The following is a 24,470-nucleotide window of genomic DNA, read 5'->3' on the forward strand; positions in this document are numbered from 1 at the left end:
TTCGTTGTAGGTTCACCAACAAGGCACGCAAGCTTTCCTTTTAAAAAGGAAAGACTCCTCCAGCAGCGTTTCTATCAAAATATTTACCTTCTAAATCCTTGGACTAAACACCCACCTCAGGACTGGGCTCTTGGGTGGAAACCCTTCAAGCCAAGGGCTGTTGCTGTTTCTGTTTGTGGAGAGAGGCTGCTTATTCCTCCCAGGGTGGTGGAGTTCATAAAAATCCAGAATAACATATGGGTTCCTCGTTTAAAGGCCTTTCTCTGAGGGGTTTGCAAGGGATAAGCCCAGCTCAGTGTGTGTGATGGTACAGTAGCCTGTTGTTACTGTTTTGTCTGTTTTATTGTGGGGATAGGAAGGGAAATAATGGGTTGTTATTTGATTTTTAAGGCCTCATCTGTTCTCCTAACAATGTGGGAGCATAATGCCTTATTTCCTAGCTGAGGATTGAGTTACTCTTGACTTTGTCAAGGAGCTTTGTTGGGTTTTTAGTGGCTTGTCTACAAAGGTGTTTAAAGGGATGTAAATGTGGAGGGGTGGGAACTGGGATGTATCTCGGTGTTGTACCACAGTAGGATTCTTGTGCTGTTTGGAAAGGGGGAAACCACCGTGTTTGACAGCATTTCTGTGGGGATAATTGTTGTAAGTGCTTCCAGGCAGATCCTGCAGGCAGGGGAAGCTTGATGAGTCTGCTGGAATTCGGCACGGGACAGCTTCCTACGTGAAAGCTTTGGCACTGGGGAGCCAGAGGACACTAGATAACCTTTCAGAGCATTTAGCACAGCAGGTACTGTGTCAAGGCAACTGGAGTAATCAGGGGAAAAGGGCATTTAATATCCTGCAGATGTGCTGGCTCTTGCTTGTTACATGAATCAGAGTATTGCAGGAATGAAAGTAAAACAATGGCTCGTTTTTATCATCATGTGTGTGGCAGGTGCTTTACAGACGAGAAGAAAAGGTCCCTGCCTTGGAGAACTTAATCTATAATGAGATATTATTGATCCAGCCTGCTCTGGGGCAGCTTTGCTTGCCCATGGGGCTGCTCAGGTGGTAAGATCTGGGACAAATATTTGCATGGAACACAAGGAATGTCGGTAGAAGAGGGCCAGGAGCTAATTAACCTGGCAAAGTAGTGCAGTGTGTTCTCACTGTGCACTTGGGGTTAGGTTTTAATTTGGCATTTTACCCTTTTGGTGTTTGTAAGGCTGTGGCTGGAAATTTGACACTAATGTTAATAGAACATGTGACACTAACTGCTGGAGTTGGATGCTTAGGCAGCTGCTGACCAAACAAATCAGGGTTATTTTCCAGCCAGATAGTTTTCCTGATCTGATTCACCATGTGACCACAGAAACAAGTGTGCAAGAGCAGGACAGGGAGCTGATCTTGGGAGGAGAGGACCAATGGCTGAAGCTGGTAGTCCTGTGAAAAGTGCCCTAGCACTGCAGAAAAACATGTATTAAAATTGCCATTCCTCGAATTCTGACTTTTAGGAGCACATAGTTTAGGGGGAGAGCTGTTGGCCAGTGCTATAAAGGCAAATCAGAGTACAAATTTGGTTGCCTCACAAGAATATCTTATTTTTTGATATATCCATACATAGATGTGAGGCTGATTTGTGCTGTGGGGGCAGCCAGAGCGAGTTACAGATGAGCAAATCTGAGTTTAGGTGGCACTTTACACTGGGCTGATCAGCATGAGCTGGTTCCTGAGGCCAGGCAGTTTTAGAGCAAAAAGGAGGCAGTGGCCTGATTTCCAGCTGTGAGTATTGATTGTCCTTCTTGTGTTTTTCGTGCTGGTCCTCAGTCTGTGCTTCCAGGGCAAAGCATTGCTAAACTGTCTCTCCCCAGTTGTCCCAGTTTAGACCAGATTAGAGTTACCCAGCTCAGAAAACAAGAGGCAAAGCAAAACTTGGCAGATTCTGCCATTCCCCCAGCAGTGTTTTTCCAAGGCAAAATGTCTCTTTACCAATGGGATTCTCACATTGGCAGCTTTTACCTTGTCCAGTAATTTATTTCCATCTTTTCTTCAGCCCATCTGCGAGGCCTTTGTGACAGAGGGCGAGTGGGGGAGAAACATATTTCTTTTTTTTTTTTTTTGCCATTTAGTGTTTCTTGCTCACAGATGTGTTCTTACAGGCTTATGTTCTTGCTGAGATATTTAGTTCTGTGGCATTTCTGCCTGTGACGACCTGCAGGCAAATTTGGGAGAGAGGAAGGTGGGAGCTTTGTTGCCTGCAAGAGCAGCTGCTGTCGCACGTCGCTGTTACTCAATAATCAGTTGGCCTGGGCATTAGGTTGCGAAAATTTAAACAAATTGTAAACTGCTGAACTTTGCCCCACACATCCTGCTTGTTTCCCTGTCCCGTTCCTATTGCTGACGGGGTGGGGGATTTCAGGAAAACAAATCCAGGTTAAAATAAGCGACTGAAATTACAGCGCGGGAGAGCTGAACTTGGCTGCTGCGTGTGACGATCAGCTTTGTGCTGCTGGCTTTTGTACTGGGTGAGCAATCGCTTTATGGGACGGATTCATGTGGAAGAGATGAATAAATGGAGTTTCATTGATTTCTGGGAGGCTTTGTTCATTTACATAAGCCGGTTCTGCTCTTGTCGGGGGATTTCACGGCTTCTTTGAGAGGGAGATCCTGAGCCAGCAGAGGCTGTGAGGGCTGCAGCTGAACGCTGTGCTGTTGGCTGGGAGCAGGTTTGCTCCAGGGGCAGCCTCCCTGCTCTCCTGGGCATTGCCACGTTCCAGGGATCCCTGTGCTGGTTGCTGAGCTGTGGGGTTTCTGTTAACGCACCCAATCTCTCCGCAGGGATTTCTCACCAGAGGCCATGGAGCTTTCGGCCAACGAGCTCAGCATCTATGACAAGCTCTCAGAGACGATTGACCTGGTCAGGCAGACTGGCCACCAGTGTGGCATGTCAGAAAAAGCCATTGAGAAGTTCATCAAGCAGCTCTTGGAAAGGAACGAACCCCAGAGGGGCCCTCCACGGTACCCTCTCTTAGTGGCTCTCTACAAGGTAAGGTGGCTGCTGTGCATGTACATCATTTGAGTCAGAGTCCTCCTTTCACACCTGAGCCTTTTATTTCCCACTGCATCTTCTTGATGAACTTTCCAAGATCTTTGTTTCAAAGCTGGGAAGTGTAGCTTCCTTCCTTTGTGCCATGAGCTGGTTTGAGAACAGGAGACAGCTGGCAAAGATTTGAAATTGCTCATGTGTGCTGAAAATTTACCACATCAACACCTTCCTCTCCCTTAAATTATTAGATAATGAGATTTTGATTCGTTTTTCAGATAAAGATTCCCTGTGTTGGCAGTCTGAGTGGAAATATGAGGAAGGAAATTCTTGAAGTTCAGGGTTGAATAATGAACCCAACTCTGACCCTGCCACAAGCCTCTACCTGTCTTTATTCTCCTTCTAGTCTATAAAATAAACCTGCTACCATCATGCTTGATGCTAGAAGAAACATTTTGAAACCCTTAACTAAAAGATGCTGTAACAAGTTTTGCAAAGTGGGTGAAAGGATGCTATTGTTAGGTAGGTTTGAGGTCATAGAATCCCAGGCTGGTTTGGGTTGGAAGGGACCTTAAAGATCATTTAGTTCCAAGCCCTGCCATGGGCAGGTACACCTTTCACTAGAGCAGGTGCTTGCTGCAAGGATGAAAACCTTCCCACTGACATAATATTCAGTAATAACTTTAGTGTCATCTTTACAAAACCATCACAAGGGTTTCTACTTGGAAAAAAAAAAATCCAAGCTCTCTTCCTCATGTCCTATAAAAAGCTGTAAAATGAGGCAGGAGAACAGGAAACTGCAAACTTGAACTTTCAGCTTCTGTTCTTGTTTTTGCTGTTGATTCAGTTTGACTTTGGCCGGGGGGGGGAGAGAAATGCGTCATGTCATCTCTGGGAGGCTTATTTGGGATTCTGGTATGGAGGAGGGAGCTGGTGCCAACTCTGCCAGAGTGTTTCGAGGCTTGACGGATGTTTGCAAAAGCCACAGGGTTTTCCTTGTGTAAGAGGGATGGCAGGAGTGCAAGTTTTTATTTGATTAGGTGGGAGGAATCGGAACTATCTGTAGATAATCCTCATTGATCTCCTGCTGGATTATTTGCAGTGCTGAAATACAGGAGCAGGGTTGTGTGGTTTGGGTTTGAAGGCTGCTTAATTTCATCCTTGGGCAGCCCTAATAATAAAGCTGAGTGACAGCTCTGTACATAAATAGCAGTGCAGCTGAACGAGGAGCCACAGCAAAAACGAGCGTTCACCTCGCAGTGCACAACCACAGCCCTCTGGTACCAGCCAGAAGGTGTGTCCTGGGCTGAGGACAGCTCAGCTCCCTGCAGGATAGTTAACTCTGTGCCTGTTTTCCCTCACAGGGCCTGCTCACTCTGGGGTTGGTCTTGCTGACTGTTTACTTCGTGATCCAGCCCTACAACCCGCTGCCTCCCGAAGCTCCGCTCTCCAGAGCCCAGGCCTGGGGCTCCCTCATCGGCCACATCCGGCTGCTCCCTCTGCCCATTGCCAAGAAGTACATGCTGGAGAGTAAGGAAATGATTTCTCTGCTGTAACATAAGCCTAGCAAGAAATACCAACTTAAATACCAGCCACAGAAGTGTCTCCAAGGGCACCAAATAACAAATGTGTTAGTGGCTTGGCATCGTGGTTTTCTCTTTTCCCATTTAAAAATAGCATCCTGAGTTCTGTCTTCACTGGGGCTGGAGCATATTTCATGTCTAACTTGATAATTTTGTTCTTGCACATTCTCTTCTCCTTGCTTTTAACACCTCGGGTTTTTTCTTCCTCAAGAGCTCCCTTTCCTCTAGAAATCTCTGCAGTTCTGAGAAGCAGAACTGAGACAGCTCTGCTGGGTAAATGTCACGTTTTCTTACTTCTTCTGAGTAATGCAAAAGCAGTTTCTCAACCAAACCTTGGTATCTGTGAGCAAAGTGTAGAAACCTCAACGTGTGACCTGGGTTTAAGGAAAAGTAGTTTTTGCCAAGTGGTATATTGGGAAAGGACTGAGGGGCTTGAGTGCTGTGGTGTTTATAGCAGTTAATATAACATTAAGGGCAGTGTGTGAGGAAGTCAGATAAGGGCTCCCTAATGAGGTGATCCCATCACAGCAGAGGAACATCATAGATTTTCCTAGAATGGCAAAACAGAAATGGAAAAGTTTGGGTATTTCTCATTCTCAGTTAATTATTTCCACTGACTTAGCCTGGCAGATGGGTGCAAGCCTGGGCTCTGCCTCTCTGCTAAAACACAAAGACTGTCAGGAATGATAAAGCTGGGAATTATTTGGAGCAGGGATGTGGCACAATATTGATGGTCTGTCGGCTCACTGTAAAAACAAACTCCTGTAGCTGTGCCCTCGATGGGTTTATATTTAGCTTGGGCACCTCATTGTGTTGGAGTTGTCTGTGCTGGCTCTGACCTTCCTGGCAGAGCTAAAAAGGGCTCCCTGAAATGCCAGCACCATTCTGCATTCTCTGTGTGTGTCTCCCTCTCTTCCCCTGACGTTGATTTGGGTTTGTATGGGTGGGACAGGGTATCCCCCATTGTTCCTCTCCTTCCTTATACACTGGGATCTCTGTGGGAGTGAAAAAACAAAGGGGAGGAGATGGCTCTGATAAGCACCTGACATTAGGAGCCTGCTTATCTACTGCATTTCAGCTTTGCCAGGAGTGAACACCCCTCTGCTCCTGTATGGAGATGGGAACTTTAATGCACATTTCACTTTTCACAAGGGCACGGAGTGACAGGACAAGGGGAATGGCTTCCCACTGCCAGAGGGCAGGGTCAGATGGGAGACTGGGAAGAAATTGTTCCCTGTGAGGGTGGGGAGGCCCTGGCACAGGTTGCCCAGAGAAGCTGTGGCTGCCCCATCCCTGGAAGTGTCCAAGGCCAGGTTGGACAGGGCTTGGAGCAACCTGGGGTAGTGGGAGGTGTCCCTGGCCATGGCAGGGGGTGGGACTGGATGAGCTTTGAGGTCTGTTCCCACCCAAACCATTTTGTGATTCCATGATATTTGTTCAGTCAGATTTTGTCCAGAAGGTTGACAGGTTCTTCCTTCAGATGCCACAGGGTTGGGATGAGGAGAGCCCAGGGAGGTCCTGTGGGACAGCAAAAGGTTTGTAGGACAAGGGCTGCCTGAAATCACGAGCATCTTCTTGTGAAGATGCAGGAGCAATTCTAGGCTACCTTTGGGGAAACAAGCTGAATGGTGAGGAGACTGGGAAACATGGAAAGGAACAGGGGAAAAGGGAAGGGTGGATGCAGAGGAAGGATGTGATGTTGTTTAAATGCACATAAAATCCCTCATGCTTCTGTGAGTCCTGGAAATCTGCAGAAGTGGTGAGCAATAGGGTGGGCAGCAAGCCAGTTCTGGGAAAAGGAGGAGAGGGGACAAGGGGATGAGGCAGTTGCCACTCTTGTTTTTCCACAGCATTAGGTTGTGGTGGGAGCCACAGCATGTCCCAGTTAACACACTGACTAGGGATGGCTGGGCAGACTTTGATCCTGCCTCAGCAAAAGGGACTGGAGGAGACCCTGGCTCTTTGAATGGGAGGGTGCAGCACCCAGCCTGAACCTTGGCTGGGTTCCTGTGGGAATCCCTCGTGTCCTGGCTTCCCAGCAGGCAGCTGCAGCCACCAGGGCTGTCCCAGTGACACTGGTGTCACCTTCACAGCTTGCTGCTTAGAGGACACTGGTAAAGCCATCCACTGGGGATCTGGAAGGGGGAGTTTCATGATGTGGGGCTGAGTGATCTAATAAGCTCTTTCAGCCCTGCCTTGTGCATGTTTTCTATTATTTTGCCCCTAATTTTGGCCTTGTGGTCTATTGAAGGGAATGGGTAAAGTTGCATCTTGTCATCCTGTTTGTTACTGGGAGCATAAGGCTGGGAGGTCTTGCAGGCAGGTCTGGTGTTCTCTGATCACAGAATCCCAGAACTGTTAGGGTTGGAAAGGACCTCTGGAGATACCCAGTCCAACCCCCCTGCCAAGGCAGGGCCACCTGGAGCAGGAGACACAGGAATGTGTCCAGGTGCCTTTGGAATGTCTCCAGACGGGGAGAGTCCACACCCTCCCTGGGCAGCTGTCCCAGTGCTCTGCCACCCTCAGTGTAATGAAGTTCTTCCTCGTGTTGAGGTGAAACTTGCTGTGTTTTAGTTTATGGCCATTGCTCCTCATCCTGTCGCTGGGCACCGCTGGATAGAGTCTGGCACCATCCTCTTGGCACCCTTTGGAGATATTTATATGCATTGATGAGATCCCCTCTCAGTCTTCTCTTCCCTAAAATGCACGTTTGCACTGAGCAGCAGAGGAAACCACTAACGAAGGGACTCCGTGGACAGACTCCTCTTCCTTTCCTTGCGTAGATCCTGGTGGATGAAAATTTTGAGGGGGCTGAGGATGAAACTTGGAGCTTTCTGTGCTCGGGCACCAGTTCAAATGCAGCTGGGGCTGTTCTTGTTGAAAGCCACCTGTTGTCAGTGTGGAGGCTGCCTGGGCCCACCGGCGGTGCTGGCGCCGTTCCCGCGGCGCGGACGCGGCCCGGCCGAGGCGAGCGTGGGCGCACGGGTGGTCTGGTTCCTTCCTCGTGGGGCTGCAGCCTGGGATGTGCTGCCCCTCCTGAGCTGTGGGGCAGCTTTCCTGTGTCCGGGATTGAGGTTGGAGCCCGGTCCCCTGGTAGGTGTGGGCCGAGCAGCCAGGTTTGTGTTGCAGAACAAGGGGAGCTCAGTTACTTGGTTTCCCCCAAGAGCCCCACGTCAGAGCGGTGATGAGGCTTTGGGAGGAGCAGGGGGGCAGGATTTGCTCCCTTCTCCCTCCTGCCAATGGTGACCCGACCTCCATCCTTGTTCCTTTCACCTAAGAGCCGTGCTGTGGGTGACAAGGGCTGCCTGTCTGTCGTGGCTGTGGGTGGACCTTTGAGCAGCCGAGGTGAGGAGCAGCATCCACAAAGCTCTCTTGCCTCAAGTTTGTAGGATTGGGTCCAAAGTAAATTTCCTTTTTGCCTGTCTCTGTGCTCTGTTGCTCCCTGGCTTTCTCCCCCGGATCAATCCCATATTAAACCCAGTGTTCCCACCCTTTGTTTCTTCAAAGCTGACTCTCAGACCCTTGGGTTTAGCGTCCGTGCCTCTCTTTCAGCTGTTTTCCCAGGGCAAGATCCCTTCAGCTGGGGAAAAGATCTGTGGAAATGTGGTTTGCATTTGCTCTTCCTGAGCTGGTGTTTATGCAGAGCTTGTGAAAAGCTCAGTGCTGGGTCACACTGGCTGTTCCAGGCCTGCAGCTCTTGTCCAGGCACATCAGTGCTTCACGTAGCCCCAGGGAGGTGATGGGTTGTCAGACCTCTGGGTCTGCCTGCTGCACAGAACACAGTGGATTTTGATGGGCATGTGGGTTAACTCAAGGCTATCTAATGCTATTCCAAGGAGAAAGTAGGGTCTGTGTAACCTGGATTCATTTCTCTCCTCTGACATAGGCTGGGATGGCAAGTTATTCCCTCTGTGTTTCAGTTCTCTGGTGCAAAGTAGGGGTATGAGTACTTCCTTCTCCCTTACAAGCATTAGAAAGTAATATATGAGTTGTCAAAGTCTGTAGTAATCAAAGCCAAATGAAAAGGGGTTTTCTCTTCTTTTAAACAGAAGTTTTAAAACCACAGTGGTGGTCACTCTACTTGATTTCCAGTGGTTCTTCCCTTTGCAACTGTGTGTCATCTTTATAGCTTTTTTAATGTCTGAATATGAATTTTGATGTCAGCTGGTTGGTGACTGCTCCCTGCCAGCCACACAATGATGTGATGGGCAGAGCATTAAGCTGCTCCCAGATTGACTTGTGTGTCTGCCCATGGGAAGTTCAGTCCTTGCAGCTCAAAAACCTCAGCAGAGCAGGTCTGTCAGTGGGGTAGAGGCTGTGGTCCAGCAATGGGACAACTTGCTGATAGCAGGGGGCTCTAATGACCTCGAGGAAAATCCAGCTTTACTTCTCTTAATGAGACCTGGGCCTGGCCACACTGATCCTACACAGCTCAGAATCAGCTGGGTCAGAAGCTGCTCAGCACACCTGGAAAAGGGATGCTGTGCAAGTTACCCCCAGCTTGGAGAACGCTCCTTGTGTTAAATACTCCTTTTTGCTTAGACCAGTAGGGCTAAAATCCTGTTTATGGGGTTCATACATAATTATTTCAGAGCAAGGAACCCAGCTGGAGGAGCAGTGTTTAGCAACACCTTGTAAATGGCCTGGCACTGTCACATCCCAAGGCCTGCCGGGTGCCAGAGCTATTTGTGGGGACGGGTCACAGCAGGCTGGGTTACTGGGGGAGGACAGCAGCTGGTTACTGGGAGAGGGCAGCAGCCTTTACCTCTTGGCTGGCCACCTTGGGTTTAGCTGGAGGCTTGCCTTGGCTCCTGGCCAGCTCCTGTCTTCTCTCTGATCTTAACCCTTTGCAGGCAGCCTGCGAGGGGCCAAACACGTTTCCTTTCTCTCCTCTGACTGTAGCCTTGCAGTGTGTTTTTCCTTGGCACAGCTCTGTGCAGGAAGGGAGCATCCAGCACTCCTGCCTTGCACAGGGATGGACTTTCTGCTCCTTGAGTGCAGTGTGGGATGAGCATCCAGGTATCCAGCCAGCCTTTCCCTGTGGGCTTTGCAGCCCACGCTGTGTCTGACCCCTGGGGTTCAGGGATGTCTGAGCCCGAGGAACATGGGCCTGCTCTAAAGGAAGGGTTGCACAACAATCTGCTTGGGAGGTAAGGCAGGATCTGATTTCTGACTTGTTGCCTTCAGCGTGGCTCTCTCCTCTTGCTCACAAAGGATGTTAGTTTGTTTTTTCCTAAGCGAAGTCGAGCTGGTTTTTGCTCTTGTTTTTGTGCATGTTCTCATGCTGGAGTGTTTGGAGGTGATTGTGGGTCACAGCAACTGTGCAGGGCTCCCTCCCATCTCTGCACAGCTGCCAGTGGAGCTGCTCTTGTGTGTGTGTGTGTATAAACAACCCTTTTATGATATAACCTGAGAGACTAACAGACATGTGTTGGCTCGTTCAAAGGGGAATAAAAGGGCTGACTCTGCAGTGCAGGGCAGTGCCAGGCTGTTCATACACCGTGTTACTTTGGCCCCTGTTCAGCCAGTGCACTGTTTATTTGGGTTTGCTGGTGGTAAACTGACTCCACTGTGGTACCCTGAAACATGAAAAACTCTTCCTTTTGCTTCTCTGTTGTGATGCCTCCAGGATTTCTTGCTTCCTCAGTTGCAGAGCAAGTGAATTCTCACTTTGGATTTGCCTCCCCAGAAAGAGCATTTGCCATAGGTGGCCTGTTGCAGAGGCATTTAATGGCCTGGCAGAGCCCTTTTGTGACACGCACATGTCAAACCTTGTACAGGCTGAAGCCACCAGCAGGCAGGTGACAGCAGCTGGGAGGGATTTGTTTCACAAGCTGTTCCTCCAAGGCAGATTGTTGATGCAGCCACTGCCAGAGCAGCACAGGCTGTCTGGGGCAGGTAACCAGAGGTGCAGCTGGAGTGGACTTTGGATGCTTTCCTGACAGCTTGGCCCCTGCCTTCTGTTTTCTCAACTGGTAGGTGCAGATTTCTCCTGGAAATAATGCTCTTTTGCCCCAGTGGACTGTGAATTCCTCTTGGGCTCAGCTCAGCAGACTTGATTTCACAATGTCTCGTTGGATCAAGATCATTTTCGTGCTTTGCTGGGGACTGACTAATCATCCTTGGGCTGTTGGAGCAGCCGGTACCCATTAGTGAGCTGAATGAGTAGTTCTTCGAGCTGTTGACTTTCTTACCCAGAACAACAATAAAGGTTCCTTGATGGGTTCATTTGTAGCTGTTATTTTGTTCCTGGCTGTTCCTGAAAATGCTACAAACCAAACTGGGAGATACTTTCTTCTCCTGGCATAAATATATTCAATATGCTCAGAGAGACAATAGAAGTTCAGTATGAGGAAGGGGTGAGGATCTTGTGCTGAACAGGGACACTCTTTGTAGTATGTATTTAAACCCCCACTGTGATGCAGCCCTTAATCAGCACTCCCAGGCTGTAATTAATAATCCTTATGTTTCCTGCCTGACTTACTTAAGAACCCATCAGTTTAGCCTGACTTTGACAGGACGTTATAAATGATCAAATTAATTTTTAGCCTAGTGAAGAATTTCAGCAAGATGGAGTTTGGGAAACATTGCTTGGGCAACAAAGTGCTGTGAATGCCTCTTCCAAACTGTGCCACGTGGTAACTACAGAGCTGGGAATTTCTGCAGCTGTAAAGTAAGAATGATGGGTTTACCTGTGTCATAGATTGTGATCATGAACTGATGTCTGAATTGCTTTGAGTTTTTTAAATACTGTTTTATCTTTCTATAAAATCTGGGACAGGGGGTGGTAGGCACACAATATATCCAGCTGCAGTGGTATAGCACAAGTTACAAGCTATTTACTCAAGGAGTATCTGAGTCTGCAGTGGTTTCAAGGCAGCAAGTGGCTGGTCAGATCTCAGGAGCAACAGCAACCTGCCCTGTACATTCTTGGGCTGTCAAAGCAATAACAGTAGGTTATGAGCTGCAACTTCACTCTAAGGTTAAAAGCCTTGCAAATCCCTGCCCTTGAAATAGTGGAAAGCAGCACTGGAAAATCCAGCACCTGGAAGCAAGATATGTTCAACTGCAGGCAGAGCTGCAGCCCTTCTGTGCTGGTAGGAACTGGATGTCAGAGCACTGAGGGATCTCGTGGGTCCTTCATCACAGAATCATGGAATGGGTTGGGTTGGGAGGGACCTCAAAGCTCAGCTTGTTCCCCCCCCTGCCATGGGCAGGGACACCTTCTACTATTCCAGGTTGCTCCAAGCCCTGTCCAACCTGGCCATGAACAATTCCAGGGGTGGGGCAGCCACAGTTTCTCTGGGCAAGCTGTGCCAGGGCCTCAGCACCCTCACAGCCAACAATTCCTTCCCAATATCCCATCTATCCCTACCCTCTGGCACTGGGAAGCCATTCCCTGTGTCCTGTTCCTCCATCCCTTGTCCCCAGTCCCTCTCCAGCTCTCCTGGAGCCCCTTTAGGCCCTGCAAGGAGCTCTCAGCTCTCCCTGGAGCCTTCTCCTCTCCAGGCTGAACACCCCCAGCTCTCCCAGCCTGGCTCCAGAGCAGAGGGGCTCCAGCCCTTGGAGCATTTTCACAGCTTCCTCTGGACTTCCTCCAACAGCTCCACATCCTTGTGATGTTGAAGCCCAGCACTGGAGGCAGCTCTGCAGGTGGGGTCTCAGGGGCAGAGAGGCAGAATCGCCTTTTAGTGGAACAGCCAGGTTTGTACAATGGACCTCCAAGAAAGGACAAAGAAATGTCTGGGAATATTCAGTGCCCAGCCATTCTTGGGAGCCCTGACTTCATCCAAGGCTTGCTGAAGTTGCTTGAATACTCGTAGGATTGGTGTTCCCTGGTGAGGTATTTGGTGGGACTGGGGAATAATCTCATCCTCAGAAAGAGGAATCTGGGATTTGGAACCAACCTTTGCAGGTTCTGGAGGTGCTGCTTAGTGCATTATCCAGCCCTCTGGGGAGCTTCCTTGGAGTTATCATGGGTGATGGCAGCAACAACACCTGGGGGCACTGTGAAGTCCTGGGGGAATCTCCCTTCCCTGGGATCAGAATTCCCTGTGCAGACCTGGCTGTCACGTGCCTGCTGGACATCGTTCCTGCCTTGGTCCTGAGTGCTGGGGAGCAAAGCAGCTTGGTGAGGAGCCAGCAAGCTGCCTCAGCACCTGCAGTTCTACACACAGGAGGTTTTGTGTTTTCAGTGCTTTGTTAGGGTCAGGAGCAGCCCTTGGCTCCATATCCTGCAGGAACAAAAGGTTCCCTTTGAACCTGCTGCACAGACAGACTGATCCTGCGCCCTCCATATGGTCCCTAAAGAGAGCAGGGCTTGCTGAGATCCTGCTCCCAGATCCATGTGGGCAAGTTTCCATAAGTTAATTTGCTTTGCTGCAACAGGCAGAAGCAGGGCCAGGTCTTCTCAGAAACCTCTGAGCTTCCAATCTGATAGTCCACACCCAACATCTCTGGGGCTGTGCACACACACCCCTTTGTAGTGCTGGGGACAGCCAGAAATTTGGGAGATCCTCTGTGAGAAAAGCCAAGAAGGGCGGGGTACTCATTTTAAATTGATGTTGAGTTGAAAATTATTTTTCTGCATAGTGGAAAGTAGAGTCATAAACTCCTTGTAGCATTAATCATAGATGTGTTTCAAGGGAAAGTTGTTATCTCTTGGTCTGTGCTGCGTTAGCAGCTGGAAATCCCAGCCCTGGCTGTGCTGTCAGGAGCTCTCCTGACACAGGGGAGAAGACAGCTCTTGTTCTGGAGAAATAATAAGAGAGAAAAGCAAATCTTAGGTGGGTATGGCCATTGGGGAACTGAGGTTCTGCTTGACAGAGTGAAGGCTGTCCCTCAGAAAGGGGTGAGAAAGCACCGAGGGAAGGCTGGTTGGGACTGGCTGACACTTCTGTCCCATAATGGACAGTTCAGTGTAACAGCTGCTCTCCTCACTCCAGCTCCACGGGGATGATTGCCCAGCACTGTGGATGTGAGTGGATGGGCCCATGGTGTGATGGTTGTGCTGGGATGAAGGGTCCATCTTCCATTCTGTCCCCACACAGAGCTGTGTGCTCACAGACAGCACACTCCACTTCCACCAAAACAATCCCCCGGGCTGTCTGGGCAGGGTGATAATGTAAAAGGAATGCAGGGAGGGTAAGAAGAGAAAATAAGCATCCTGGGTAAAATCCTGCCTTGGTCCCCAGTGTGCAGCTCATGTTGGCTCCTCTGTCTCTCCTCCCGCCCTCCCTGGGAAGGGCAGGCGCTGCCCGTACTTGTCATGCCAGTCACACACATGCTGTTGCACAGACTAACACCCTCCACAATAAATCTAAAAGATTAATTACCCCCCCAAAAAAGAAAAAAAAATCCCGCAACCCCACTCGCAGCATTTGAAATGCTTCTCAGCCATGCTCGGTTATTCATGGGGAAAAGAAATCACCTCCTGAATCGAGCAATTGAGAATGCAAATATCCCAGCCTGGCTCAAAAGGGGAATCAAGCTCTGTACTGTCAAGCTGATTAGCATCCCATTGCATGGGGTACTGCCCTGAGCCCAGAGAGAAAATTTGGGGACAGCTGTGCTTAATGCTCTGGGATGAAGTTTCTGAGTTTTGCCCGGAGAGAAATTATAGTCCTGGTGCTCCCCATCTGATGACAGACCATAAGATGTGTTTTCTTGTTCTCTTCGGGGCGACTGCCCTTTCTCTGGTGAGATCTTTCAGCCTTTTGTTTCCTGTCACTGACCAGCTGTTTTTTGTGAGTTGAGTTTTTTTGTTGTTGTAAAATTGAAGCTTTCTACAGGCAGTGGAACAAAGATTTGCTTTTTTCTCTTGTGAGCAGGGAGGGAAAGTACATCGGAGCAGTTTCTCATGGGAGTGGGACTTCTGCTTGCAAGAAGGATTTTACACTTTGTTTTGCCTTTTTACCCCTTTCCCTGAAAGCAGTGTAGATGTGTCTTCCAGAAAGACTAGGAATTATATCCTGATCCCTTTCAGTCCATATCCCAGCAGTAGGGTGGGAAATGCAGCGTTTGGGAGTCGACTGGAAATATTCAGCAGGAAAGAAACAAAATGAATCCCAGTCTGCTCCTTGTTGTCATGTCCCAGTGAACCTAAATCCTCTGTAACATTCCTTGTTGCCTGTTGCAGATGTCAGAGGGGAAAATAAAACAAGAGCTTTCCCATTAAGTGCTGTTCACCTATTTCCCATGTGCAGGAGTGTGAGCATGGCTGGAAATGGTGATGGCAGTAACAGGCAGGTTGTGCATGCTCTTTTTTCCCCCCAAAAGCTGCTGTGCATCCTCATTTCCCAACTCTGTTTTTCAGACAGACTTCACTCTTTTTTTTTCTCCCCTTTTCCATCCCCTTAGTTTCCTGAATTTGCAGCAATGAGCTGTTTTGACACGTGCTGGGACCAGGTGGGCCTGTTGTGAGAACAGATCCCTGGATGTTTCATGTGAGATGTGTCCCAGGCCTTGGGCTTTTCCTAACCCACCCTGGCAGCTCAGGAGCTGGGATGGGTTTGCTGCCACTTCCCAAGTTAAACATCTCCCGTGGGATTAAGGTGGCAGAACCAGGGCTATTGCTGCCACAAAACTGGTGTTTGATGTGGAATTTCCACGAAGCTCTCCCTTTTCTCACAACCTTCTGCTGTATCTCCAGGAATGAAATTTGTGTCAGGTTGGATCTCAGGAAAAGGTTATTCCCCTGGAGGCTGTTTGGGCACTGAACAGGCTCCCCAGGGCAGTGGGCACAGCACCAAGGCTGCCAGAGCTCAATGACCATTTGGACAACAGGGTGGGATTTTGGGGTGTCCTGTGCAGGGCCAGGAGTTGGACTGAATGACTTTGTGGGTCCAACTCAGAATATTCTGTGGTTCTCTGAGTTTAGAGCCACATCCTTTCAGTGTGGTGGCTGCTTGTGCACATCCTTTAGCATAGAAATACATGGGATATTCACCATTGTCCTGCTCATTCCATGCTGCAACATTTCCCTTCTCTTAATGTTTGCTTATTTTTTTGTGCTGGGAGGGCTGTTAAGTTGGAGGAGGGAGGCAGGATATAGACATCAAGTTGTGCTGTCATGTAAAAATTGAATTTTTACATTGTAGGCCAGTTCAGCTGATTGTGGTATAACAACAGTTTCTGGAATTTAAAATGGATGTAGCTGTGGTCCAGGGCTTCCTCATGCTGGGACTTTTCTCCCTGTTTCATCTCCAAGTCAATGCATGGAATGAATAAAAACAGCAGCAGCAATCTTGGTGAAATCCCACATTCCCTGGCACCTTCTGCAAACTGGGCAAACATTGCCTGGGACAGAATAGTTCTTAATTAATGCAGAGGTAAAGGGGAGGATGGTGATGTCAGATATTTCCTAGCAGGGTTCCTGGTGCCAGCTGCTCTTTCCAACCTGGATTTTTTATTTTTATTTTTTTTTTTTGACTCCTGGGTGTTATTTCCTTGATAACACATTTGGGTTGCTCTTTTGCTTATAGACTTGTTTCAGTTTATTACACTACATATGATGGTTGTCATCCTTCTGTTGATAATGAAAGGATATGCCTTGTGAACAGAGAAGTGGGATTTCCACAGAGCTCTCCCATTTCAACTGTATCTCCAGAATGTGCTGGGAACATTCTCTCAAGCTCCCTGCCCACTGAAGCTTGTTCTTTCTGAGTTACAGCCATCAGAAACTGTAAGAAATCTCAGTGTTTCATGTTAGGGATAATGAGTTTATCATCGAGTTTGTCTCCTTTCCATTTCATTTTTTGGTCCTAATTAAACACATTTCTCTTGTTTCTTCCCAAGAATGCCAGGACTGGTGGGCAGCAGGTTGCAGACAGAACACTTCTGCACTTCCTGCAAACTGCACAGTCTGTTCTGCTGTGAAAAGCCTTCAGATAGTGACAGACTTCAGAGAACTATCAGAAAAACTCCAGAGGCACCAGCCTTTTCTAATCAAGGTAATGCATGGATTTGTGAGGCTGGGTGATGAGTCCAGACTCTTCAACAGCAGCAGCCCAAGACCCCTGCCCAGTATTTTCATCCACAAACTCAAAAGTGCTGCTTGAGGTAGAACATATGTCCAAGAAGACATTTCACCCCAATTTAAAGGTGTGGGGGGTGAGAGTTCACTCCTTTGACTGATGATCATTGTATTTGGAAACTTAGCAATCTTGGATGCTCTTTGGCAGGAGGGAAATGGGAGCAGGGAGGAACTCTGGGTGCACAGCTTTGATCTTTGTTTTGTGTCCTTCAAGACAGGGCAGCATCTCTCTTATGAAGAACTGAAGCATTTCCAGTCCCAGGATCCAGAACTGGCAGAGGTTATAATAGAAGAAAATTCAGCCGAGTTGTGGAGCTGCCCATTTTTCTTTCCCTGGTGAGCCAAAGAAAAAACATGTGAGAGATGGACACAGACTCTGCCTGTGTGAACCACCAGTGCTTGCAAATTAGACTTTAGCTGGAGGGAAGGAGAACAGGAGTGGGCCACAGGCTTCTCTCTGCTTGCTGGCACTGATTTGTTCCAAGACTCCCGCACTAAAAATGGAGTGTCGTGGCTTGGACTTCAGGTATTGCTCCTCTTACAAGACAAAAATATCCCAGTGACTGCTCAGTCCTGTTCTTCAGGCTGTACATTAATTGTCTGGGCTGTGGTTTGATTACCTGAGGTAACTGGTTCACATTTCTGATCACCCCTGCCTGCTCAGTGGGAATCCCCCACCGCTGGTGCTGACTGAGGGGAGATTCCATGACTTCTGCAAATGCTGAGAAGTAACAGAAGGCCAGGGCATCCTGCAAATTGTGTTTGGTCTCATGCAGAAAAAATGGCCAACCCTGATCCTGCCCCCTCTTAACCAAAAGCTTTTTGCTGCCAAAGCCTTTAGTGGGGCCACCAGACGTGGAAAACTCCGAGCTCTCTAAGGCTGCAGAGCAAGAGCTGGCAGGGGGATGGTCAGGGTGCAGAAGTATTAATCATGTCAAAAATAACAAGCCCCACCCTGCCTTTTCCAGTTACATTCCCTTGTCTAGAGGATAAGCCTGGATCCCCCCTGGCCTCACCATGTGGTTTCAGTTATGGTTGTGTACAATGCCACCTCTCTGCATCTTTTGTAACTAATGGATCCGGTCGATGACTCGGATCATTTCAAGGCAAGAAGAGAGGAAAATTAGGTTTAGCCATCCAGCATGATCTGTCTGTTCCCTGTTCACGTGGTCCTGCTGCAGGAGCAAAGAGGAAGATAGGAAGGAGCACAGGTTTAGAGGCTGAGAGGTGGAATTTTGCTCCCAGCTCCCCAGGCTAGTCTGTCATGCTTTTATCAGGCGTGAATGTTTGTGAAGAATTTTGTCAGGAAAGCATCCTTTAAATGCAGATGTTATCATTGTGTGATATTTCTTTAATATGGGTTGTTTTCTTCTGTTTAGGAACAAATCTGTGAATAAATCTCAGATTCTGCAGGAATTTTTCCATGCATCCTCTTTGCTGTCCTTCCCCAAGACAGTGTCCCTGGAGAGCTGCTTCCTCATCCGCCATCCAGATTTGGGGAATAAGGTGAGAAATTTATCCCAGAGACATTATCTCCCTGGCTGTCAGTTGTCCTCCAGCAGCTCCAAGTCTTTGTGGGATTTGCAGGGCATTTTCAGCTGATACAATCCTGAAAAGAAGCATTTTAGGGTGGTATCAGTTCTGTCCATCGCTGTGTGAAGTGGCACCTCAAGGTGGCTGTTTTTCCCAGCAGTTGTGTCCAGTTGTGGGCAGGAGATACCCCATGCCCATCTCAGCAGTTGGAGATGTCACAGAATCAGAGAATGAATCCCAGAATGGTTTGGATTGGAAGAGACATTAAGGATCATCTCATTTCAAACCCCCCCTTGCCATTGGGCAGGGATATCCATGTGGGATCCCAGCTCCATTCACATTTATATCCTGGCCTTGCTCTGTAGCTGGGGGAGGGGATGATCTTTTTGTGAACAGTTTGGCCAAATTCATTTAAGAGCTGCATTTTAGAAGCTGTTCCTGGCAATAAGTCCTATCCTAGCAATAAGTATCCCATCCCAAGATACTTGCCCATGGAGACATTTCACTGAGGACAGTGACACTTCAGGCTTCTGGCCTGATCTCCTCCTCTGTTTTATGGTGGGTTTTGTGGTTATGCAGGGCCTACATTGCCTTGGAGAGGAGGGGAACCCCTGCCTGCAGCTACCTCAGCCATGATTCTGTGATTCTGTGATCTGCTGGTACCTGGGGGGAGCAGCAAACCTGTTGTTTGCAGTCTCACCTACCTGCAGGGCAGTGACTTGCCCCTCGTTTGGTCAGACAGATCCAAGGAAAGCTGGCCAGGCTTTTGAAATCCTGTCCTCTCATCCTAGAGCTACAGCCTGCACAACCTCTTTGCTGTTGGAAGTGGGCAGCTCACCCTGACTGTTGCACCTCTGGACACATGCAGAGGACACTGTGAGATGTTCAAGGTGGAGCTGGAAGCTGGGGATTTGGGTGAGTACTGGAGCTGTGGCGTGCAGGGACTGCTGGATCCCTTGGAGTCAGGAGGCTGCTTCCAACTGGGTCTGTTCTGAGACCTGGGACAGTGGTTTGTGCCATTACCACCTTCAAACTGGTGTGTGCCATTGCCACTCCCAAACTGGTGTGTGCCATTGCCACTCCCAAACTGGTGTGTGCCATTGCTATCCCCAGACTGGTGTGTACCATTGCCACTCCCAAACTGGTGTGTGCCATTGCCACCTACAAACTGGTGTGTGCCATTGCCACCTCCAAACTGGTGTGTGCCATTGCCACTCCCAAACTGGTGTGTGCCATTGCCACCTCCAAACTGGTGTGTGCCATTGCCACCTCCAAACTGGTGTGTGCCATTACCACCTTCAAACTGGTGTGTGCCATTGCCACCTCCAAACTGGTGTGTGCCATTGCCACCTCCAAACTGGTGTGTGCCATTACCACCTCCAGACTGGTGTGTGCCATTGCCACTCCCAAACTGGTGTGTGCCATTACCACCTCCAAACTGGTGTGTGCCATTACCACCTTCAAACTGGTGTGTGCCATTACCACCTCCAAACTGGTCAGTGCTGTTGCCACTCCCAAGCTGGTGTGTGCCTGCTTGTTGCAGTACAGAGGATGATCCTTCTGGATGGGGAGTTTGTGGCCTGGAACACAAAACAGTGGGATCCCATGAGGTGCTCAGTGTCAAAATGAGCTGTGTAGGCTACACAAGACATGATGGGTATCACAAACCCTCAGTGTTCCCTGAGGGAAGTGTCTCTGCAAAGAGCTCCAGCCTGCACACATCCCTTTGTGGGAAATGGGAGCAGTCATTTAAGGATGGACTCGTCTAATATGGCCTCTCCATTGCCTCTCCCAAAGGTTATGCCAGCACAGATTACTGGACAATGAGCTTCATGGCCAAAGGGACAGAGCCAGCGGTGGTTTGTGACGGAGCTGCCAGCTAAGGACAGAGGGGAGGGAAAATAGAGCTGTTCCCAGGACAAGAAGACTTTCAGCTTTGAAGCTGAGGCAACATTTTGAGAGCGAGCTGGGGCAACTGGGGCAGGCAGCTTTGCCACCCTGCATGTTTACAGTGTTTAAAAATGACTGTTTTCCTGACCCTCGAGGTAATTCTTTGCCTTTCCTCAAATGTGTTTTGGGAGAAGCTCAAGCTATTTATGACCTTCCCTGTCCCCTCAGGTAAGCCCTGAGTTTGCAGCAAAGGTTTTTTTTTCCAGGAACAGCAGAAGGATTTCTCAGGATGAGATTCACCTTGTGTCCTTTGTGGATTATGGCACTTCTGAAACTTCCTGAGGGGGTTTGGGAGTGGAGGGGGTGTGTGACATTTCTGTGTACATTCCTCCTGAGGAGGAAGCTTTGAGCCTGTCTTGTCAGGCCAGTTCTATAAAGGGAATGAATTGGTGATGTGTCCCAGCCTCACCCCACCTCTCCCTCACATCTGTGGCTGTGTCTCCCCCAAAGCTGATCCCAGCTCTGTATTCCCGGGCTGGGGGGAGCCTCGAGCCTGAGGGTCTCTGCCCCTTGCCCACTGTATCATTCTTGTACCAAAAGAATCTCTTCAGGCCTCTCTGTTGTGATCACTCTTGTGGTTCTCTATCTGCAGGTTGTGAGTCAAATAGTAACTGTGCTTTTTTTCTCTTCCACCTCCTTTCCTGCAAAAAGCACCGACACACGTGTTAGTGGTGCTGGTGCTGGGAGTGCAGGAGTTCTGGATGGAGATGGGGCTGGGAGCAGAGCAGCTCTGTTCAGGTTTCACCTGAGACACCAAGGGCTGCACAGCCAGTTTCAGCTCCTTGTTTTTGGAGGCACTGCCTGCATTCCCAGCCCAGGGGACCTACGGGAGCACCTGGAAGCTCCCTCATCCCTCCTCATTTTTATACCAACTCCTTCCAGACCTGGAGCTCTGTCTTCAGAGTGAAGGTTGGTTTTTCCTGGGTCCTTTCCAAGCTGCCTTTGCATGTTTCCTGCTGCTGGAGCAGTGCTGTCTCCAGTGCCCTGAGAGAGGCTTGGGTTCAGGGTTTGCAGGCTGCGGATGCTGCCGTCCCTTCCAAGTCTGATCCTCTGGGTCTGATCCCGCTGCTGAAGATCATTTACAGATGTGTCAGGCTGAACTCATAGGCCAGGGCTGGGGTTCAGGACATGCTCTCACACTTGTTAATATGGAACTGGGAGGGGTTTTGCTTGCAAGTGAGTTAACTCTGTTCTCGGGAGCAGGAGCCTTTCTCTCTGTAAATATTTTAGGTACGTGTGAAATGACAGATTGGAAAAATGTCTGTCCAGCCTTTGTTTTTGAGAAAAATGGGAGCAAACATCGTACTAATCTTATTAGGGGCTGACAAGAGCCGCCAAGTGGGATGACCATGTCTGGCTCCTGGACAAGGATAAGGCAAAGGACAGTTCCTGCTCCAAAGAATTTAGTCTGAGGCCTTGACACTACAAACATTTCTATGCATAACCGTTGTTTTTCTCCTGTCAAAACACTGAGAACAACCCCAGCACCTGTGTCAGTCTGTGTTAATAACCCTCAGTGCTGGACCAACACACACACCAGATGTAGTAGAACCAAAGGGGGAGAGTCTGACTCTCTCAGGATAGAAAAGGACTGATCTAATTTGTAGCAAAATATTAAAGAGAATTGGATTAATAAGACTTCCATTAGTATTCTCACTGCTTGGGGTGTATTTTACACTCATGACACTACATGCAATCTTGTACATGCCAAGACACACACACACACACACCCCACCCCCCTCCCTCCTCTTAAAACCTGGGTCTTAGTTAATGGAAATTTGGGAGTTTGGTGATGGCAGAATCAGGGCCTCGTTAGTGACTGTTGCTATTTACACTTTGGCAGCTGCTCAAATCAAACTTAAAGGCTGACAAGGTTACTTCACCTCTCACTGGTTTTGTACCTGACCTGTTTTTGTAAAGCACTTGCTCAGAGATGCTGCTGGAGCCTTTCTTGCTGAGATGGCGGCGGTTCGGTGACGCTGTCACTGCTAAGTGTCCTTGACTGTAACTTGTCAAAGAGCTGTGGAGACAATTCCCAAGTGTCTGTGAAATGCCTGGATTCTGAGAGTCCCACTTAAGCCATTGTGGCTGTCTGGCTCTTTGGGGAAGAGGCAGAGAAAATGGATCTATTTACGGTTGCTGTTTGGATTGGGGGAGGGAAGGAGGAAAAGGGCAGGTTTGTGCCTGTTTAGCAGAAGTGTTCTCACGTATATCTTCTCCCCTCCTCAAAGAGTTGCAGCTGGTTGGACAGGAGCTGGTGAGTGTGGCCTGTGTGCAGAGCAGCTCTCCAAGTGCACTTTATGGGCTCTGCATAAGTTTCCAGCTCGGTGTCTGGGCGATACATTGCATATGTCCCAGCCTCGCTCCCTTCGGAGTTTACATCATTTGTTTTTAAGCTTTCCAGTATATTTTCTCTTCCTCTTCCAAAAGCTGTAAGGAATTAGCTGCTAAACTAAAACAGGAGGGCAGTTCTCCTGCTGATAAAGAGCCGATTTTGGCTGAAGCTGCCAAGCCCCAGTCTGCAGCACAGCTTCCAGAGCAGCTCCTGTCTCCAGCTGCCAGAGGAGTGGTGCTCACACCTTTGGCTCCACAGGCGAGGAGCCAGGTGGGAAACCTGGAGGTGAGGCCAAAGTGGCAAAAACTAGGATGGCCAAAAGGAGGTTTTGATACCTTTAGCTGCAAGTGAGCCCTGGTGGTGTTTCTCATCCAGAGCTCCAGCTTTACAGAGCCCTTGGAAAGGCTGCAGGAGGCTGGGACTTCCCTAGAGAGCCTGTTGAGGCTGAACTGGGGGGATGGGGCTGTTTCTGCAGCCACTGAAGCATCTTGGTGACAGACACGACCAGATGAGTCACAGAGGGGGTGTCCCACCATGGTCTCCCTCACCTCAGCTGCCCCTTGGCTCTCGCTGTGCTGGTTTGGACAATCCCCCACTCCCACCCTGCCCAACTCAGAGGGGTTCCCAGTCAATATGTGCATCCCAGTGTTTAAAATCCCTCTGTGCTTCAGAGCTCGTGTTCTCTGAGCTGGGAGATGGATTCCTGCTCACCCAACATCCTGGGGGCTGCAGAGCTGCTCTGAAAGCACACCAGAAATCGGTACTACCCACAGGCAGAGCTGGGGAGGGGTCACCTCTCTCCTTGCCAGGCTGGAAAGACGAGCTGTGCCCCGTCAGCTGGGCAGGAGGATCGTGGTTTAAAGCTGCTTCCCAAAGCAGGGGTCACTGGCCGTTGCTCTCAGTCCTGAACTCAGGGTAATTGAAAGGAGGAGAAAGCACTATTATGATTTACTTCAGTACCAGGAAATCAGCAGCCCCCACGGGAGCCAGGCTGACAGTTTCTATTGATTTTTTTTTTTTTTGCTTTCTTTGTTTCTTTTCTGGTTTTTTCCTCCCTGCTGGCACTGCACACACTGATTCCCCCAGGGCTCCCAGCCTCAGGCTCCCTTTGCAATGCCCTGGAGAGCTTTCCAGAGGCAGATTTCCCGTGAGTCTCTGGACTTCAGCTTCTCCCTCTAGTCCTGTTTTTGCAATTTTCTAGTGGAGAAGCTGGTCAGACTGGGCTGGATCAAAGCACCTCCCTTCCCTTGTGGCCTCCTGGGCTCCAACAGCAGGAGCATCCCAAGCAAGAGGAGTTGGGAGCAGGACATCTCATGGTAGAGATGTGAGCTCTGTAAACACCAGTGTCTCAGAAAAGGGATCCTCCTGCCTTGAAACCCCCTGGTTCTCCTCGGTAATGCTGCTCCAGGAGGGAATTTTCCACATCCACCCAATTCCAGGCTTGGTGGTCCGTGTTCAACCCCATGGTTTCTAAGAGAACCAAACACTTCCTGGGGTGAGGCCATTTCAGTGGGTGCACAAAGAGCTTTTGCTTCCTGCAGACCAGACTTTCTCCTCTTGGTAAATTTTATAGGTAGAGCTCGATATTCTCCTCTTCAGGAACCTCCTCCTTTTAAAGGGCAGATTTAGTGTCCTGCTGAGTTAGACAAGGGAGATGCTGGACTTCCCCTTTGCTGTGGACATTCAAACAAGTGGCAGGTGATTTATTTTTAGCATTATCTCTTTGTCTTGGGGAGGGGAGCCACGTTCTAAAGGCTCAGGGGTGCTGGGAAGTAAAGCTATATATGCATAAAGACTTTCAATGCTGAACACTAAATTCAGTGGTGGATTCAAAAAAAAAGAATGTAAATATGCACTTAATGCAGAATTTTATGGATGGTCATAATTTAATATATTGCAAACTTTGTAAATACTTGGGAAAAGCCTGTAAAGTGTGTAAATAAATGAGATTTGTATGTAAGAAGAATAAAAAAGTTTTTACTTTTTGCAATTAAATACAAGTGTTAATGCACC

General features: G+C 48.9%; 1 protein-coding gene across 1 annotated transcript; it reads left to right on the forward strand.

Annotated features, from left to right (window-relative positions):
• Nucleotides 1–2,393: 2,393 nt before the first annotated feature.
• CUNH6orf89 (chromosome unknown C6orf89 homolog) lies at nucleotides 2,394–24,468 on the forward strand. The gene is made up of 8 exons (XM_008922312.3): nucleotides 2,394–2,504; nucleotides 2,818–3,025; nucleotides 4,387–4,552; nucleotides 16,402–16,556; nucleotides 16,854–16,975; nucleotides 18,019–18,145; nucleotides 18,964–19,087; nucleotides 19,970–24,468. Exons 2-8 carry the CDS (start codon nucleotides 2,837–2,839, stop codon nucleotides 20,053–20,055), a joined length of 969 nt encoding a protein of 322 aa, XP_008920560.2. The 5' UTR covers nucleotides 2,394–2,504; nucleotides 2,818–2,836; the 3' UTR covers nucleotides 20,056–24,468.
• The last annotated feature ends 2 nt before the right edge of the window (nucleotides 24,469–24,470 follow it).

This window comes from Manacus vitellinus, unplaced genomic scaffold (genome assembly GCF_001715985.3).
Source record: "Manacus vitellinus isolate BGI_N305 unplaced genomic scaffold, ASM171598v3 scaffold_47_pilon, whole genome shotgun sequence".
NCBI classification, from domain to species: domain Eukaryota; kingdom Metazoa; phylum Chordata; class Aves; order Passeriformes; family Pipridae; genus Manacus; species Manacus vitellinus.